The sequence below is a fragment of the Meriones unguiculatus genome, chromosome 18 (assembly GCF_030254825.1).
Source record: "Meriones unguiculatus strain TT.TT164.6M chromosome 18, Bangor_MerUng_6.1, whole genome shotgun sequence".
Taxonomy (NCBI): domain Eukaryota; kingdom Metazoa; phylum Chordata; class Mammalia; order Rodentia; family Muridae; genus Meriones; species Meriones unguiculatus.
This window is the reverse complement of record NC_083365.1, coordinates 76,373,160-76,392,903: the sequence shown is the minus strand read 5'-3', so window position 1 is coordinate 76,392,903 and position 19,744 is coordinate 76,373,160. Positions and strand designations below refer to the sequence as shown.

At 38.6% G+C, this 19,744-nt stretch overlaps 1 protein-coding gene across 3 annotated transcripts in view; it reads left to right on the top strand.

Moving 5' to 3' along the window:
* LOC110550320 (zona pellucida sperm-binding protein 3 receptor-like) overlaps window positions 1–19,744 on the top strand; it is a 47,419-nt gene that overhangs the window by 9,430 nt on the left and 18,245 nt on the right. For all 3 annotated transcript variants that reach the window (XM_060372025.1, XM_060372024.1, XM_060372023.1), the window contains 6 exons: window positions 1,085–1,264; window positions 4,047–4,146; window positions 12,778–12,863; window positions 13,021–13,215; window positions 13,683–13,763; window positions 17,271–17,468. In XM_060372025.1, coding sequence (XP_060228008.1) covers window positions 1,085–1,264; window positions 4,047–4,146; window positions 12,778–12,863; window positions 13,021–13,215; window positions 13,683–13,763; window positions 17,271–17,468 — 840 coding nt within the window. The remainder of the gene's footprint in view (window positions 1–1,084; window positions 1,265–4,046; window positions 4,147–12,777; window positions 12,864–13,020; window positions 13,216–13,682; window positions 13,764–17,270; window positions 17,469–19,744) is intronic.

The following is a 19,744-nucleotide window of genomic DNA, read 5'->3' as shown; positions in this document are numbered from 1 at the left end:
TTATTTGTCAGTCTGACCATGAAGACTTTGCATTAAGTGATTATTATGTAGAATAGATACAGGTAGTTCCATTGGGTCATGTGAAAGGGATTTAGTACTTTATTTCATTCTTACTAGGAAGGTAGGATTAAGATTTTTTTTCCCAAAGTGTTAAATGTAAATGTTCAACTACATTTTGATGGTTTTGAAAGCCATTTGTTTGTTTATTATTAATTACAATTTATTTACTTTGTATCCGGGCTGTAACACCCTCCTTCATCTCCTCCTGGTCCCATCCTCCCTACCCTTTCTCCCCCTGTGTCCCTCCCCTAGTCCACTGATAGAAGAGTTCCTCCTCCCCTACTATCTGACCCTAGCTTATCAGGCCTCATCAGGATTGTCTGGATCCTCTTTCTCTGTGGCCTAGTAAGTCTACTTTGCCAGTGGGAGTTGAATAAAGAGCAAGCAATCAAGTTCATGCCAGTGACTGCATGAACTTACTCCCCTTACTAGGAAACTGACATGGAGACTGAGCTGCCCATGGGTTACATCTGAGCAGGAGTTCTAGGTCTTCACCATGCATGGTCCTTGACTGATTCATCAGTCTCTGAAGGGCCCCCTGGGCCCAGCTTTTTTGGCTCCTTGTGGAGCTCCTGTCCCCTGCAGGTCTGAAAGCTCTTTTTAAATCAGACAGCCTACATAAATTTAAAAAACTCCAAGTGAACATAAATGAAACACTTCCTTTCTATCCTTGTCTTCTGAGACAGCTACTCTTGCATAGAAAGTGTTTTCAAAAAGACAAGAATATTATTTGGCAAGGCATATGACTATATTTTGATTAGGTAGATGTGAGCAATGAGAAAATAATGAGATTGACCCATATTACTGACTAGGGAAGGATAGGGGAAATTTTTATGCTGCCATCATCAATCAATCATCATCATCACCATGCTAGAACGCACACATCAATGATCATCTATTGTGTTCATTGAGAGTCATAATGAAAACGAAGGATGGTCCTTGATCAGTAAACCTTACTACTCAAATGTTGAGATTCTGTCTCTCAAGACACAGCTTGTGATGTTCCTTGTAATTTGGTGTCCAGGTGATTGTGGACCTCCACCTGGTTTACCGTTTGCTGCTCCAGTCAGCCAGATGTATGAGACTATCTTCCCAACTGGAAGTGTTCTGAAATATGCCTGCCGTCATGGCTTCAGGAAAATCAACTCAAGCCTTCTTACTTGTGATGAGAATGGTTCATGGGCCTATAATATCTTTTGTGTCAGTGAGTATCAACATGTTTTCTCACCTGTAATTTTTCTTCTTAAACAGTTCTTTTAGAAATGCAATAAATTGTGCAAGTCTAAAGAAAATGTTAGAATAAAATGTACTGCAAATTAATATTACCTGGAGCTTGTGAGATGGCACAAGAGTTGAATCCCAGCACACGGTACGTGCCTGTGGGTGCCTGTAACTCTCGAACTCTTAATGCCTTCGCTCAGCTTTCAGATGCATTGTTGTATACACCATGCAAACACACGCTCATGCACACACACACATGCACACGTACATGGACAGAAATCAAGAGTAAATATTTTAAAAGATTAACATTTACTGTGCTATTTGTAAAAAGACAGTCAGCAATGGACTATTTGCAACAGTCAGGATTTAAACTTTATTTTCTATTTTCTTCTGTCTGTGACCAAGGATAAACATTTTTAAGAGTATATATTCATGGATAAATCTCACCAATGTGTTATGTTCCATATTATATTAGTGGTAAACACCCAAATGAAACTGAGTATGTTTTTTAAATTGGAAATGCATTTATTTTTGTTTTTTCTCAAAGAAGCAGGCATTTGACTGTATCATCAGAGCTATCTGAAAGCAGGAGTTGAAATTAATTAAAGGACCTTTTAAATTTATTTTATTCTTTAAATTTTATACATAGATATGCAGTATCTTGCTCACATCCACCCTAGTTCCTCCTCCAACTTCCTTTCCCCTCCCACAGCGCTCTCTCTCTCTCTCTCTCTCTCTCTCTCTCTCAATGTCATGTCCTCTTTTTCTTTTGTATAACCCATGGATTCCAATTAGTGCTATCTGTATATGCATATGTTGGGGGTCATGGGCTTGGTCACGAGAAGTTCCTAGTGGACACCAGTCAAAGAGAAATGAACTTCCCTTTATCAATAGTGACCAACTGCCACCGCTAGAATGGAACATAGAGAGCCCCTCTTCAACTATATACTGAAAGTTTTAAGTGGCTTATTTTCTCAAAGGTAGCCCGGGCGCTCTGCGTTCAGGTGTGCAACAGCTGCCATGTCCAGAGGACAGACATCCATAGCCCTCTTTCATGTCCTCCAGTTCTTACATTCTTTATGCCCTTTCTTTCCTTATTTTCCCTAAGTCTTAAGGCGTGAAGGTTCAGGTTGATATAAATGAATCGTATATCAGCAAGCACTCACACCCACTTATTCTCAGTACTTTAAACAGTTATGCGTCTGTGAATTGACTAATGTCTTCTGCAAAAAGAAGCTTCTATGACCAGATTTATGGGGATAAAGAAATATTTAGAAGGCAGTTTGACAACATGACCATTCAGACAAAGAACAATAGTAGGTTCTGCCCTAAGGTCTATGACCTTCTTAGCCATAGACTTTTGATCAGGTTTAGAGTACCCGGAATGAAGTCTCTTCTGGCAAACAGGCTCAGGTCCATTTGAGGTTATCCCATAGCAGTCATGCTATCATTGTATAGGGGGAAGACCTTGCCTAGGAGGTCAGTACTGCAGCACGCAGGGTCTATTGCTGAGTAAGACCATTGATACCTTTTCTCTCCCTGTAATTTTCCCGCTCCCACAGCCCCCCCTCAATGTCATGCACATTCCAGCACGATGAAAGCTATACAGCAGGGAGTTTCCTTGTTTGTCTAAGATTGATTTCTTTTTATATCCTGAAGCCAGTGCATATGATGTGTTCATCAATAGGTTCTTACCCATTCTGGTTATTGTGGGCAACCAAGAGTAATGGCAATCGCCTTTGTGTGTGCGTGTGTGTGTCTCTGGGGCTTTTATGACCAATAACTCACAGGATGGTTCCTGGAGCCTGGAATTGAGATGTTCACCTGGTCACCCATGTGTTCTGGGAAAAGCATTGTCCATCCATTTGGGGCAATTCTGTTCAAACTCCTTTAAAATTTTGACTCTTAAAAAATAATGGGGCTTTGTGAGGCTTCTGCATACATGCTTAGTTATGGTTAATTTTCTCCTTATCCCTTCTTTCCCTACCCACTTGTCACCATCCCCACTTAAACTTTTAGCTCCCAGCATACCTCTTCTTTACTATCACATGGGTTATACTATTCCTTTTTATTATATTTTTACTTCGGTTACAAGATCATAGGTTTCCCTTCTTCATACACACTTAACCTCCCCCTTACTCCCCCACTCCCATCTAACTACTTGAACCTTTCTGTCCCTATGATTCCCTCTTTCCTTCATCACCTATATTCTACTATCACTTTTCCTAAATGCATCCCCTAGTAGCCTGTTTCTATTTTTCTGGCTTCCACATGTATTTCAGACTAAACACATATGATGCTAGATTTTATGTCTGAGAGAAGACATGCAATGCTTGTTTTGGGGAGGCCTGGGTGACTTCACTCAGTATAATTTTTCCCAGTTCCACCCATTTAACTGAAAATTTCATGACTTCATTTTTCTCTACAGCTGAGTAATATTTCTTGGTAAATACATACCACACTTTTCATTATCTTCTCACCAGCTGATGGGTGACTAAGTTGATTCTGTTTCATTGCCACTCTAACTAGAGTGACAATGAATGTGGTTATGAAGTACCCTGTAGCAAGATAAGCTTTGTAGTAATGTAGTAAGAAAATGCTTTGGATATATGCCTGTGGGTGGTATAGCTGAATCATTTGGTCATCTTATTTCTAGTTCTTTGAAAAAATACAACTCAGATTTTCAAAATTAAGTATTCTCCATCCTTTAATTTTATATCTTGTGGGTATTTCAAACCACTAATCATCAGCTTATTTTTCTCCAGAGAAACAATGCAGAAATCCAGGCGAATTGATCAATGGGAAGGTAGAAATTACGACTGATCTTTTCTTAGGTTCAACCATAGAGTTCAGCTGCTCAAAGGGGTAAGTGAGAATAAGACAAGTTGGAAGCAATGATTTTTTTTTAATTAACTCTCTAAGGAGTTAACACATTCATGCTTTAAGAATAAAATTGTAGTTTATGATTGTCCTTTCAGCATTTATCACGTAAATACAACCGAGTACACATACTTCCATCATCATCTTACTCTCTTTCACACATGGTTATCTGACTTTACACATTGTTTTGAACTTTGATCCCCACCCCCAACTGCATTGCTTTTTGCTGAGTGGGGTTTTGTGTTACCCAAACCCGTATCTTCATTTGCATCATATTTGGAGATGAGGCCTTTTGGGTGTGGATCCACAAACCCCAGAAAAAGATGTACCTTCTGCATCATTCTGGAATCCAGGAAGCCTCCAGAGCTCAGCCGCTGAGACACTAGCCTCCAGAGTCATGAGAATAAAGTTTTTGTTAAAGAGCGTACCATGAAGATAAACAAACACCCCAAGTCCTGCTCCCAATATTTGTTCATTCCAAGTCTGTGTTGTGTTTATGAGTATCGTGGTAGTTTTCTATTATGACAAAATACCTGTGATTAACAACTTAAAAGAAGGAAAGATTTATTTTGTCCCATAACTCTAAAAGCTTCAGTTTATAGTCTTTGGGCACCATTGTCATAGTACCCTGGTTATGGGGGGCAGAACTGCTCACCCTGTGGTATCTTGGAAGCAACAAGAGTGAAAGGGAGCTAGATTTTAACATATCCCCTCAAAGACATGGCACTGTAGACCTATATGCTTCCACTAGGCTCAGATTCTAAATTTCTCACATCTTCTCGTAGCTCTACCAGCCTGGACCACGCCTTCAGCAAAGGAGCTTTTGAGGGATATTCCACAACCTACTACAGCTACTAGTACTGCAGTTCTTCAGTGTGTGTCAGAGCTTATCACTGTTCAATGACTCCTGAAAACAGGCTTCTATGTGCCTTCAGTCTCATGCTGTAACACACAACTCTCAGGTTCATTATTCTCTAGACATGATATGACATAGGCATACAGATATTTATAAAGGGTACACCTTCAGGAATGGGATGGTTTTCCTACACCAGTGGTTCTTACCCTGAGGGTCAAAACCCCTTGGAGATTGAATCACCCTTTCACAGGGGTCACCTAAGACCTTCAGAAAACACAAACGTTTATATTATAAACCATAACTAGCAAAATTACAGTTATGAAGTAATGGCAAAAATAATTTTATGGTTGGGGGTGTCACCATTATAGCTGTTAACCCTTGTCTTCAACACTCACTTTCCCATCTCTTCCTGACTTTTGCCATCTTCTGACTCTATCATTTCAAGCATGTTGTATATATGGAACCACAGAGTGTGTAATATTTTGAGATTGCTTTTTTGGGGAGTGAGATAAGGTTTATCCATGAAGCCCTGACTGTCCTAAATCTCTCTTTCTAAATCAGGATTGCCTCCGACTCAAGAGATTCCCTTACCTCTGCCTCCTGAGTGCTTGGATTAAAAGTGTATGCCATCACTGCCTAGCAGAGATTGCTTTTAATATATAGGGTAATTGTCTAGACATCCCCCATTAAGACATTTTCCCTGTTTTAATGCTCAGTCACTGTTCCACAGTCTAGAATGTGCTTCATTATTTGACCATTGAGGGATACTTGAGTTGTTTCTGCCTTGTCTTCAATGAAAAGAGCTTTGTAACTACTCATACATATATTTTGGGGGACATTTGAACTTGGATATTCTATCTCTTGAATGCAATTACTGGGTTAACAAATTAGTGTTTAACTTATAAAAGAACTTGCCCATGTTCTAAGGCAAATGTGCCATTTTACATTCCCACGTGAAAGTGAATGAGTTACCTTTATTATCCATATCAGCATTTAGTGGTTTCCTGGTGTACTTTATTGTTCTAAAAGCTGTGACATGACATCAAACTTAAAATATCCTTCCTGTAGGGGAGTGGTCATGAATCTGTTTTTCTCTGCTACCCCAATGCATACTTCAGTAAAGGATTTCTTCTCCCATTTGCTAATGTGATTATTGGATGCTTCCCTTTTATGTTTAGAATACTTTGCATACTTTACATTCTAGTCCATCGCAGAATATGTGAATTGCAAAGTTTCCTTCCAAACTTCAGGGTTTTTCCATCTTCATCCCAAGATCTTTTACAAAGAAAAGGACTTTAATTTTGGTGAGATCCAGTTCAGCATGTTTTAGAAACATCGTTTTGGTATCAAATATAAATTATTCCCTCAGTCCTGCCTTCCCCAGTAGGTCCTAAGGCACAAGTTGCTTGTCTTTAGAGCCACATGGAGAACGCTGCACTGGAAACTGGGAGTACTTCTGGAACCATGTGGACAAAAATTATCATGTACCTCAGGGAGTGGACGTGCCACCAGGGTGCAGAACAGAGCTCTGGCCTGCCACCTTCCAGACCCAAAGGGGCACTTGTGGCTCTCCCTATGTGTTTCTAGTTTTCCCAAAACTTTTTATGGGTTTATATTATATATTTAAGTTTATGATGATGATTTTTGGAGCAGTTGGTGTTATGGAACCCCATCCTCAAAACTCAGGGATTTCATTGTGATGTCTTCATACATATGTTAACACTTATTCTATTAATACAAGATAAGGCCTGTAAAAATAATATCTGAATTTTCAAATGCATCTGGGTCTTTTTAAGATTTTTCTATTCAATAATTCTAGTCTGTTTATATAAGTTTATTATCTATTTATGTAAGTTTATAAGTCTGTTTATATAAGTTAATTTTTATTTCTATTTCATAATTTCATAATTCTTGTTTTGTGTTCATTTTCTCCTCCCCTTACTCATACCCATCCTTCTGCTATCACATATATGTATATATATGTTTATGCTTAAATCTCAATTCAGAACATAAGAGAAAAACATGTGATACTTGTGTTTCTGGGGCTAGCTTCTATTGCTTAACATGATGCTCTTCATGTTAATCTAATTTTCTGCAAATGAGATGATTTCAATCCTTAGGGTCAAATAAAAATCAGCTGTTTGTACACACATGCCATGCTTTCTTTGGCCATTCGTTTGTTGGTGGGCATCTAAACAGATCCCATATCCTGCGGACTGTAATAGAAAAGACAAGGCTGTGTACATGTTACTGTGGTGCTGACTTGGTGTTCTCCAGGCATAGATGCAGAAGGAACAACTGGCTCATAGGGGAGTTCTAGTTTTAATTTTTGGGAAACTTCTTCCCTTGAGCTACTTTTCCATAGGAGCTGAACGAGTTGACACTCTCTCACCAGGATAATCTGAATCCCTATTTCTCCACTTCCTCGCTATTATTTGTTGTTGCTGGTTCTCTTGATAACAGGCATTCTGATTGGGATGAGATGGAATCTTAGTGTGTTTTAATCTGTATTTCTCTGATGGATAAGGGTACTGAACATGCTTTCCAATAGCTAGTTATTATTTTACTTCATCCTTTGAAGACTAGCTCGTTTGCCCATTCATAGATACAAATCCTCTATCAGTTGTACCATTGTCCAAAATTCTTTCCCATTCTACCTTTTCAGTATGCCGATGGTTGCTGATTCAGCATGGAGGATCTTTACCTTCATGCAATCCTATTTGTCAATTCATGGGATTGTTTTCTAAATCATTGGAGTCATAAAGTCAAAAAGCCTTTATCTATACTCCTGTCTTGAAGTATGTTTTATAAACCTGTTTGCCCTAACAGTTTAAGAGTTGCAGGTCTTCTATTTCTTGAATTTCATACAAAGTGAATAGGAATCTAGTTTCATTACTCTGAAAATGGGAACACAAATTCCCTAGTACCTTTTGGTGAAGAACCTGTCTTTTCTCCAATGCATGTTTCTTTGGTTTTTCCAACTCTGCCAAACATTGAGCGGCTTGAAGCTGTGTAGGTTTATGTCTGTATTATTTCGTTCTGGTTTGTTGCTGTGGCTCAAAAGTCAGTTATTGTGATTCCCCTAGCATTGCTCGTTCTGCTTATGATTGCTTTAGCTACTTTGCCTTCTGTTTCCATATAAATGTTAGGATTTGCTTATCTTTCTGAAATTAATTGTGTTTTTTAATGAGAATTGCATTATACTTAGTTATTTTTTCATTGCTGTGATGAGACACAATGACCAAGTTAATTGAAAGAAGAAAAAGTTAGGCACTGGAGAGATGGCTCAGAGGTGAAGAGTACTGGTGTTTCTTCCAAAGGTCCTGAGTTCAATTCTCAGCAACCACATGGTGGCTCATAACTATCTATAATGAGATCTGGTTTCCTCTTCTGACCTCCTGGCTCACATGCAGGCAGAATACTGTATAAATAATAAAGAAATTTTTTTTTTAAAAAAAAAAGACGATTCTTTAAAAAAAGGAGAAAAAAAGTTAATTGGAGGTTACAGTTTCAGGGGGTAAGTTCATGTCCATCATGACAGGTAGTATGACAGTAGGCAGGCAGGCATGGTGTTGGAACAGTAGCTGAGCTTACAACTCGATCCATAAATATCAGGCAGAAAGAACTAGCTGAGAATGATGGCATGCCCCCCAGTGACCATCTCCTGTACCAAAGCCTCACACCTAATCCTTCCCAAACAAATCCACCAACTGGGGATCAATAATTTAAACATATGAACCTATGTGTGCCATTGTCATTTAAACTCACGTACTGGTAAATGACCACTTTTAATTAATTTATTTGTTTTATTAATTACAATTTATTCACTTGTAACCCCTCCCTCATGCCCTCTCTACCTCTTCATCTCCCATACCCCTCCTACAGTCCACTGATAGGGAGGTCCTCCTCCCCTTCCCTCTGACCCTAGCCTATCAGGTCTCATCAGAACTGGTTGCATTGTCTTCCTCTGTGGCCTGGTAAGACTGCAACCCCCTGGGGGGGTCAAAGAGTCAGCCACTGAGTTCATGTCAGAGACAGCCACTGTTCCTCTTACTAGGAAACCCACTTGAAGACTGAGCTGCCATGGGCTACATCTATGCAGGGGTTCTAGCTTATCTCCATGCATGGGCATTGGATGCAGTATCAGTCTCTGAAAGACCCCCTGTGCCCACATTTTTTGGTTCTTTTGCTCTACTTATAAAAATACTATCCCCTCCACGTCTTTGCTCTCCCCCTTCTTTCATAAGATTCCCTGCACTCTGCCCAAAGTTTGGCTATGAGTCTCAACATCTGCTTTGATATCCTGCTGGGTAGAGTCTTTTAGAGGCCCTCTGGTAGGCTCCTGTCCTGTTCCCTGTTTTCTCCCTCTTCCAACATCCATCCGATTTACCTTTCTGAATGAGGATTGAACATCTTACTCAGGGTTTCCTCCTTACTTAGCTTCTTTGGGTGTATAGATTTTAGTATGCTTTAGTCGTTAGTGGATATTATGGCTAATATCCACTTATAAGTCAGTATATATTATGTGTGTCTTTCTGCTTCTGGGATACCTCACTCAGGATGATCTTTTCCAGTTCTCACCATTTACATGCAAATTTCACAATTTCCTTGTTTTTAATTGCTGAGTAGTATTCCATTGTGTAAATGTACCACAATTTCTGTATCCATTCCCCAGTTGAGGTACATCTGGGTTGTTTCCAGATTCTGGCTATTACAAATAAAGCTGCTATGAACATGGTTGAGCAAATGTCCTTGTTGTGCACTTGAGCATCTTTTGGATATATGCCTAGGAGTGGTATAGCTGGATCTTAAGGTAGCACTATTCCTAATTTTCTGAGAAAGGGCCAAATTCATTTCCAAAGTGGTTGTAAAAGTTTACATTCCCACCAGCAGTGGAGGAGAGCTCCCCTTTCTCCACAGTCTCTCCAGCATGTGTTGTCACTTGAGTTTTTGATCTTAGCCATTCTGATGGATGAAAGGTGAAATCTCAGGGTCATTTTGATTTGCATTTCTCTGATAACTAAAGATGTTGAGCATTTCTTTAAATGTTTCTCTGCCATTCAATATTCCTCTGTTGAGAATTCTCTGTTCAGCTCTGTACCCCATTTTTTAATTGAATTACTTGGTTTGTTGCTGTTTAACTCCTTGAGTCCTTTATATATTCTGGATATTAGCCCTCTGTCAGATACAGGGTTGGTGAAGATCCTTTCCCACTCTGTAGGCTGTCAATTTGTACTAATGACAGTGTTCTTTGCTTTACAGAAGCTTTTCAGTTTCATGAGTCCCCATTTATTGATTGTTGCTCTTAGAGCCTGTGCTGTTGGTGTTCTGCTCAGGAAGTAGTCTCTTGTGCCAATGAGTTCTAGGCTCTTCAGCATGGGAGATTTTTATATTGTTAGTTCACCCTCAATTTCTTATTTTCAGCATTTTAAAAATTCTATTCCATTGGTTTTTTTCTTCCTTAGGTAAGCTTATTCTTAAGATAAAATAATAGTGGTAATAATAAAAGATGATATGAATGGGATTTCTTTCCTGGTAAATTTATTTGTCTATAATAATAAAACCTCCTGGGTTTGTAATTTGATATTGTGTTCTGCTCTTTCTTGAAAGTCCTTGTTAGATCTTAGAGTGTTCTGGTTAGAGTTGGTAGCATAAGATCATGTTGTGTGCAAACAGGTATACTTCTTTTTTTTCAATTATATCACTTTTATTTCCTTGTCTTGAGTTGTTACTTTATCTAGGACTTTAAGCAGCATGTTAAATATTAATAGAGTATATTCTTTTGTCTTACACTTGGTTTTGAAAGAAATGCTTTTAGTTTTCTCCCATTTAGTAAATTATCGGCTACTGACCTCCCAATATAATCTTTATTGCATTGAAACATGTTCTTTGTATTCCTAATTTCTTTGGGGTATTTTATTATGAAAGTATGTCAAGAGCATTTTTTTTCATCTTTTATGCGTTCCATCTCATTTCTGTTCTTAAGTCCCTATCTGTATTTAGTCATATTTGTTGATTTGTTTATGTTGACTCAATCTTCATTCCTGAAATGAAACCAGTGTGGTCATGGTATAGAATATTCTTAATATTCTTGAATTTCATTTATGAATGTTTTGTTGAGAAAAATTTCACTTAGAATTGGTTACTAGATTCTTTTATGCTGTGTCTTTCTCTGGTTTCAGCATCCCATCTTTTTAATTTTACTGTATGGGATCACTTTTCAGTATCCCTTTAATTTACTTGCTATTTTTTCCATATAACTTTTAAATTGATTGCTTTCTTCTTCTAATCAATTAAAATTTAAATGACCTGTAGAAAAATGTGATGTGGCATTCAGTCTTCATAGTCAAGAGTTACATTTATCATTTTCTGGCCTAATTTTTTGTTTGTATGTATCTATGTGTTTCAAAATATTTTAAAAGGATGTTCTTACATAAAGGGGACAGAATGCATGTGGTATGAAAAAGAATAAGGAAAGGCTTCAATGTGATGAAAGGACAAGGTAAAGTAGAAGTTTAGAGGAAGATAAAAAACTTTGAAAACCTTTGAAAGTGCTGACAAGAAGCCTATTGTAGAAGCTTCCTGAAATAGACACATGTGTAAAAAGAATTGAGATGGAATAGTCCTATAAGGTCACAATGCTTCTCCTAGACCCTGCAAGCTAACAAATGAAAATACCTGTGTTGGCTCTAGATCTTAGTTGTTATGAATGGTGGTGCAATAAACACTGATGTGGAAGTATGGCTCTAATATGTTGACCTGAAGACTTTTGGGTGAATGCCCAGTTATCCACAGCGTATTTGTGAGAGCTGAGATTTTGAAACTCATGGAATGTGGAACATTTGCCCATTTCACTGACAGAAGGGCCCCTGGGTTAATTCTGAAGTGTGTTTGTGAAAGTGAGTGGGAGGGTTGGATGAACTTTGGGCTCTTGCAGTCATAGTAGGAAAGAAAGATTTTTTTTTAATTAACTGCAATTATCTTTATGCTTATTTTTTTTTTTTTTTACGAAAAGAGTGGTTTTGATTGAGTTCTCAAGTGGCTCCCCAAAAGATTTCTACTTTTGCATATATTAGGCCCTGGTTTCGATTTTCAGCACAACAATAAAATAATAAAGGAAGAAAGGAAGGAAGGAAAAAAGGAAAGAAGGAAGGAAGGAAGAGAGAGAGAAAAAAATAAAGGAAGGAAAAAGAGAAAGGGATAGAGAGAAGAGGAAAAAAGAAGAATAAAAAAGAAGTCACAGATTGAATTTCTGGTGCATGGGCATAGATTTTGGGTGATTTTGCTTCCACCTTTTACTTTAGTATAATGAAGCTGGGAAGGATCAGGACGACGCACACATGCAGAGCAAACTCTGCTTTCAGGACGAAGGACGTTCTAATGTGTAGGAAAAGTTTCAAATGTTTGTTTTGAGAAAAGAGTCATTCTCTTCTGAAATTTCTAGTATTTTGCATAATTGTTTTAAAACAACTATAGTTTCAAAATTTTATGTGTTTTTGTCGGTTGCATTATTCAACACTGAGAAAACTTAATACATTGTCATAAATGGAAGAAGGAAGTTTTAGAATGAGAAATAAGCTTCTGCTTGATATAATGAAATTGAATTTCAAGTTGGCTCAATAGCTATAAATGTAGTGGTCAACAGAACATCAATTGTTTTATTTTAAATGATGAATAAGATTATATTTGTTTAAAACCTTTGTCCAATTGCTGTCAGAGTAAACTAAAGATCCCAGATAAACTTTTGACCTGTCTTTCAGCTATGTTCTGATTGGCTCAGCGACTAGTCGGTGTGAGATCCAAGGTAAAGGCGTTGACTGGAGTGATTCTCTCCCAGAATGTGTAAGTAAGTAAATATTTTTTCTGACATGATAATACGACACTCACACCATATTTAGACTAACTGTTTGTGTCTCTATTGCCTCCATTTGCACTTGGCAGAATTTTAGATTTGCAATGATACCCTTTCTGATTAGTCCTTTCTCTCCCCTTACTCATCATAGTTGTCACGTGTGAGTCCCCTCCAGACATCAGCAATGGGAAGCACAGTGGTACAGAAGAAGACCTTTTCTCATATGGCTCAATAGTCACCTATAGCTGTAATCCCAGCTTCATACTCGCCGGCAATGCCTCCATTGTCTGTACTGTGGTAAACAAAACAGTGGGTGTTTGGAGCTCAAGACCCCCTACTTGTGAAAGTAAGTAACTATGAGGAAGTCTGTTTTCAACTGTTCTCATTTATTTACAAGAATAGGTGCATGTCCTGGGGTAGTGCCAGCAGTTGAATGCAGACAGTGATTTGAACAATGAAGTAATTCATTTGCCCAGGCATCACACTACATTCATCAGAATGGTATAGACTATACGATAATAATCCACATTACAGTCCAGTGCATTTTATAGAAAAAGCTTTCTGCAAGATCTTTTTTACTGCATTGTTGCCCTAGAAAACTTCTCACGAGAACTCTCATTTGCATGAGAAGCAGCATTATTTAGATGATCCTTGTTCCTTTATGGCAAAACTTCCACAACCAAACACAACAGAAGACTGCAGACAAGAGACCAGACATAAGCTGAGGCTGGCAGTGTTGACAGTGTTGGGAAACAGCAGGAGGAAGGGCCAGCACGTAACAGTGTTGCACAAACACATGTCTGTTCTCCCCAGATGAGCACCAACTGACAGAAAATGGGACATCAGCGTCCAACTTGGTGAGACCAATGAGCTTTCCAGGCCCACTACCGAAAGGTAAATTACTGAGCAATGGTAAGGAATTATTTATAGAGCAGCAATGTCTCCATAACAGCCGTGTTGATACGAAGTTCTGCCCCATTCTGCGTGGTAACATGGAAGCTGAGTCATGCAATATTGTTTCAGTTTCTCATGGAAGCAGAATCCTGCAGTACTATTTTAAATTAATCTTTCACTTCCAATGCACTCTAATATATCCCCAAGATCATTTGCTGCTGGGGAGGAAACAGGAACAACAGCTGGCATCTCCACTGAGAGTCTTGTGACCCTCTACTTGAGCATGTCAGTAGTTCCATCACTACCACTGTATCATTTGCTCTAGTTGCCATGGCTCCCATGGGGTGCAAAGTTCAAAGTGGTATTGTGTTATGCCAGTAGCCACACATCTTTGTATAGCACTCACTCAGGAGATGAACTGCAGGTACTAAAGGGACAGTTTGAAGTAGGACAGAATACAGTTGATAGACATTTGTCGCCATCACCCAAATTGAAGGGTTTCAGTTGTATCTCTGCAGTGGAATGGAGAGGAATGAGGAGGGATAGATGGCAGAAGTGACAGGATCTGGTTTGGTAGGATCTAGAAAATGGGGTAGCATTTGTTCTTTCCTGTGAGGTGCAGGTCCCTGATGCTGTCACTCCATGACCACCATGACATCACTGTAGGCTATTGATCTACAACCAAAACCATCCTGGAAATCAGACTACAATATTGGAAGGTTTTGGAGACTTGGAGTTAGGGCTTCAAGATTTAGAATTTCTAGGCTTAGGTTTTTGTTTGTTTTGTTTTTTAAATTGAGAAAATCAGCTTTATCACAAGGACTAGCATGATTTTTCAGTTTTTCAAGGTACCTAGAGACTATGTAATTTTTAAATAGACCTGACATAAACATATTATGAGCTGAGTTAAAATGTTATAGACTGGAGCCATGTGACTTTGGGATATCTTTAGTCCCTTGAAAGCCATCCATTACCCAGCCCTGTCTGACCTAGCATCCTTGTGACCATCAGAATCTTAATATTCTTAGAAAACTAGTAGCTTACACCAATTCAAAATTTAAGAACCAGATATTAGCTGAAAGCCGTAGCAGAGGTTCCCCACTGTGCCCTACCTACCTGTGGCCCCTACCAATACATGTGATACCACACAGATTTGTGATTCTCTTTGTTCTGTCACTAATAGTCTCCTGTAGTCACTGCCACAGTGGATCATGGCGTTTGGGGGAAGCCTGCATCGGTTTTCCCAGCGCTTGCTCACTCACACTGGACTCCAGACGGAATCTGTCTTTCACTCCTATTAAAGCGAGACCTGGATTGACCACCTTTTCTGAAAATGTAACAACCCGCCACAGCTCAACTGCCATTTCTCTTTTACTACCTAGAATGTCTTTTCCTTTGCTTCTTTAGAAATCATCTGTCATAAGCAACAGGTTCCAAATGGAAACTTGGTCTCTGGATTCTGAATTTGAGTCTCTGGCTTCCTTGAGCTGATTAGAAATGGCTGATTGGCGTGCAGTAGTCAGATGGGGGGCTCTGGGGCAGAGACTGGCATCCAGATTTACGAATGAGGAAGAGATAGTCTGTTTACATCTGTGTAGTGTGTCAAACATTAGTCTGGGTGTCTGAGTGAGCAGGTAGATACAGACATAAGGACACCAGGGTCTGCAGGTCTATGAAGAGCTTTGAAGTTCATTTTTGAACTGAACTTGATAAGATCAGCTGGGGTAAATAGAATAATTAATGACAGAACAGATGCTGTGAAGGCTATATTTTTGATATTTTAAGGTAAGTCAGAGAAGGTTGTGGGGAAGGTGTCAGAGGGTCGGGGTAGGCGTTACTATAATTGGGCTTGTTATAGATGTGTCTAAAGTTAATTTTATTAAGCCAGTCACTTTTATTAAGAGTCCCAGTCACAAGAACGTAGTCACACACAGAAGACGGTAATAGACTATTTTTTAAAAAGGCTAAAATATCTTTCCCAGGATAATTTTGGCTTTGGATCTGTAACGTTCTAACTCTTACAGATGTCTGTTACAGACATGCTGACTGCACTGGAATAGCTTGTTGCAGCTTCAGCACAATGTGGCCTCTTACTGGTGACATCACTTATTTTGGTGCATGGCACTATTATCTCATATGTCACATGGCTAAGAGCCCAGGGCCTCAAAATGAGGCTGAGAACCAGGAAGATTTTTCAGGAAGAGAATCAATTACCAGAACCACTGAGAAATATACTTCTGGATCATGTGACTCTATTAATCATTAAGACCCAGTGAAATTTTTTTGTCTTCTTCATTTCAAATAATATTTTATATATGAAGTTTTAAAATTAGATTTATCTGGAGCTTAGTATGTCCTAAGGAAGTAATAATGAAAGAAATAGGTATTCCGAGTTAAACTTAGAAGAGACCTAATTTAATTGACTGAATCAAGTAAGATAGAAGTTTGGGTAAGCAGTTGTGTATATGAATTTTCCGGGGAGAATTAATTCTGTAAATAAAACTTCCTGCTGTTGTAAGGCAGAGGCTATCCAGCACGTGTTTTTGCAAATGAGAAGACATTTTAAAAACTCATAAATATTGTGAAGCACACATCAACTCTTTTAAAAATCAATAATCTTTGTGTGACATTTAGCTCTAGCTCAGACACATAGCCAAGCCAGTTTTCAATAGATCTTAATTTTGACAACCTCCCCAGCAGTAATCCTGATGGTTCTATAAATTAGCATTACAATGAGAAAATTAAAGGACCTTTAATTATCAAGCGTACTTCATCTCCATCTTTTTTTAGTTTAATTTAATTTTTTTGCAGTTCGGGCCCTCTGCACCTTGCTTAGGCTTCCTAACTGTCTTAGTCATCCAGCTTAGCATAATGTCCATGCTGCTTCCTCTCTATCCACTTCATTAGTCTTACATTCCACTGACATGTTTTCCTTCTTCCTGTTTTTTTTTTATATTTATTTATTTATTTGTTTTATGTATGTGAGTGCTCTATCTACATGTACAGCTGCACACCAGAAGAGGACATCAGGTCCCAGTGTTGATGGTTGTAAGCCACCAAGTGGTGCTGGGAATTGAACTCAGGACTTCTGAAACAGCAACCAGTGCTCTTAACCACTGAGCCATCTCTCCAGACCCTTCTTTTGTTTTCTAATAGCACAAGATACTAAAATTATAATTTACTAACCTAGCAAGAGATAATTATGTCCAAATTACATTAGTAGTTGGAGCTGCAAGAAAACTGTTAGACAGTTTGGTATCATAAATTATCCTGTCACCAAGAAGGGCAGAAAGCTTAACCCTTTAATCACTGGGTACTTTTAATACACTGAAAACAACTTTTGTGGGGAAACCCAGGAAGTGGGTTCTGAAGCACAAATATGTGCAGGTCATCACAATGAGCTACACTTGCTAAATTAAGCTGTGATGGCTGTTTTAAGTGCCGCTCTCATGGCTTCCTATGGCAATTCCAATAACATAATTCTTCATGATTTTTTTTCTTGGCTAGATGGTTGTACTAACCTACCAGATATTCCCAATGCTTCCTGGGACAAAAACAGTTTTCCCTTAAGAAAATCTGAAGTATATGAAATTGGGACCAATCTGAAATACCACTGCAATTATGGCTACCAGCCAGCTTCAAATGAGTCCCATTTTGTGACTTGTCAGGAAAACCAGACATGGTCGCCTTCCAGAGGATGTGAAAGTAAGTGGACTTAAACCTGGAAAAGCTACCAAGTACATGTAAGTTTATCTATTGAATGCATTAAACACAGTCTTTTAAATTTCCTGGGTCCTGTTCCGTTACATGGGATATGGACAGTTTTTATAAAAATTCAGTGCATGTTTGAAAATATTCATTATTTTGTGATTATTATTTAAAAGTTGTATATTTATCAATTACCTCTAATTCTGTGATTGTGACATTAGAAATCTATGTATCAATTTCTACTGAAGAATACTTATTTGATAACATGTTTCTCTTTTGTATTTTAGGGGTTTTTATTTTGTTTTGTTTTGGGTTTTTGGTTTTTCAAAACAGTGTTTCTTTCTGTAGCCCTGGCTGTCCTGGAACTGGATTTGTGGAGCAGGCTGGCTTTGAACTCACAGAAATCCTCCCGCCTCTGCCTCTACCTCCTGAGTACTGAGTTAATGGTGTGCACCACCACACCTGGCTCTATTTTTTAGTTTTTAAATTTTTTTTTCTTTTTGGTGGTCTGGGATGACATAAATAGATGTGTACATGTTTTTCTGGTGTTATTTTGCCTTTTATTAATTTTTTTATATTTATTTATTTTTACATATGAGCATTTTATTTGCATGTGTGCTTGCATGACAGAAGAGGCACCAGATCTCATTGTAGATGGTTGTGAGCCACCATGTGGTTGCTGGGAGTTGAACTCAGGACCTCTGAAAAAGCAGACAGTGCTCTTAACCGCTGAGCCATCTCTCCAGCACCCCGCCTTTTATTATTATGAAATAATCCTTTACGGCTATCAGTATTTTGTCTTTATATTTTCTTATCAGTATAGTTCAGAGCTTATTTAAGTTTGCTTTGTGTTGCCTGGCTTAGTTTTAAAGTTTTCTGTTCTTCAAGATTTTAAGTATCCTTTAAAGGCAGATTAATGTGTAAATATGATCAGTAATGCACTCAATATTATGACATGCAATTATATAACATAGGATAGTATATTATATTTTCAGTCTTTTTGTATCATCATCTCTGTTAAAGTTATTTTTATAAAACTGGGTTTGTTTATCAGTTTCTTTCTTATCCCGCTATTACACAAATAATTGAGATTCTTATATTAACAAGCTTTAATGCACAAGAAATAAGCAGTTTTAATTCTATTATTTTTTAAATATATTTTTATTTAGTACAGTTTATTTACTTTGTATCCCAGCTGTAGCCCCCTCCCAATCCTCCCTCTTCTTCTCCCATGCCCCTCCCACAGACCACTGATAGGGGAGGAGGACTTCCCCTTCCATCTGACCCTAGCCTATCAGGTTTCATGAGGACTGGCTGCATTGTCTTCTGTGGCCTGGTAAGGTTGCTTCCCACTCAGGAGGAGGTGATCAAAGAGCCAGCCACTGGGTTCATGTCAGAGACAGTCCCTGTTTCCATTGCTAGAGAACCCACTTGGACATTGAGCTGCCATGATCTACATCTATGTAGGGGTTTTAGTTTATCTCCATGGTTGGAGTATCAGTCTCAGAAAAGACCCCTGTGCCTAGATTTTTTGGCTCTGTTGCTCTCCTTGTACAGCTACTGTCCCCTCCAGGTCTTTCATAGGATTCCCTGCCCTCTGCCCAAAGTTTGACTAGAAGTCTCAGAATCTGCTTTAATACCCTGCTATGTAGAGTCTTTCAGAGGGCTCTGTGGTAGGCTACTGTCCTGTTCCCTGTTTTCTCCCTCTTCTGATGTCTATCCCCGTTGCCTTTCTGAATGAGCATTGATCATCTTACCCAGGGTCCTCCTCCTTGTTCAGCTTCTTTAGGTATATAGATTTTAATATGTTTATCCTATATTATATGTCTAATATCCACTTATAAGTGAGTATATACCATGTGTGTCTTTCTGCTTCTGGGATACCTCACTCAGGATAATCTTTTCTAGTTCCTACCTTTATCCTGCAAATTTCATGATTTCCTCGTTTTTTTAATTGCTGAGTAGTATTCCATTGTACATGTAGCACAATTTCTGTACTCATCCCTCAGTTGAGGTACATCTGGGTTGTTTTCATGATCGGCTATTACAAATAAAGCTGCTACGAACTTGGTTGGGCAAATGTCCTTCTTGTATACTTGAGCATATTTTGGATATATGCTGAAGAGTGATATAGCTGGATCTTAAGGTAGCACTACTCCTAATTTTCTAAGAGAGGGCCAAATTGATTTCCAAAGTGGTTGTACAAGTTTACATTCCCACCAGCAGTGGAGGAGGGTTCCCCTTTCTCCACAGTCTCTCCAGCATGTGTTGTC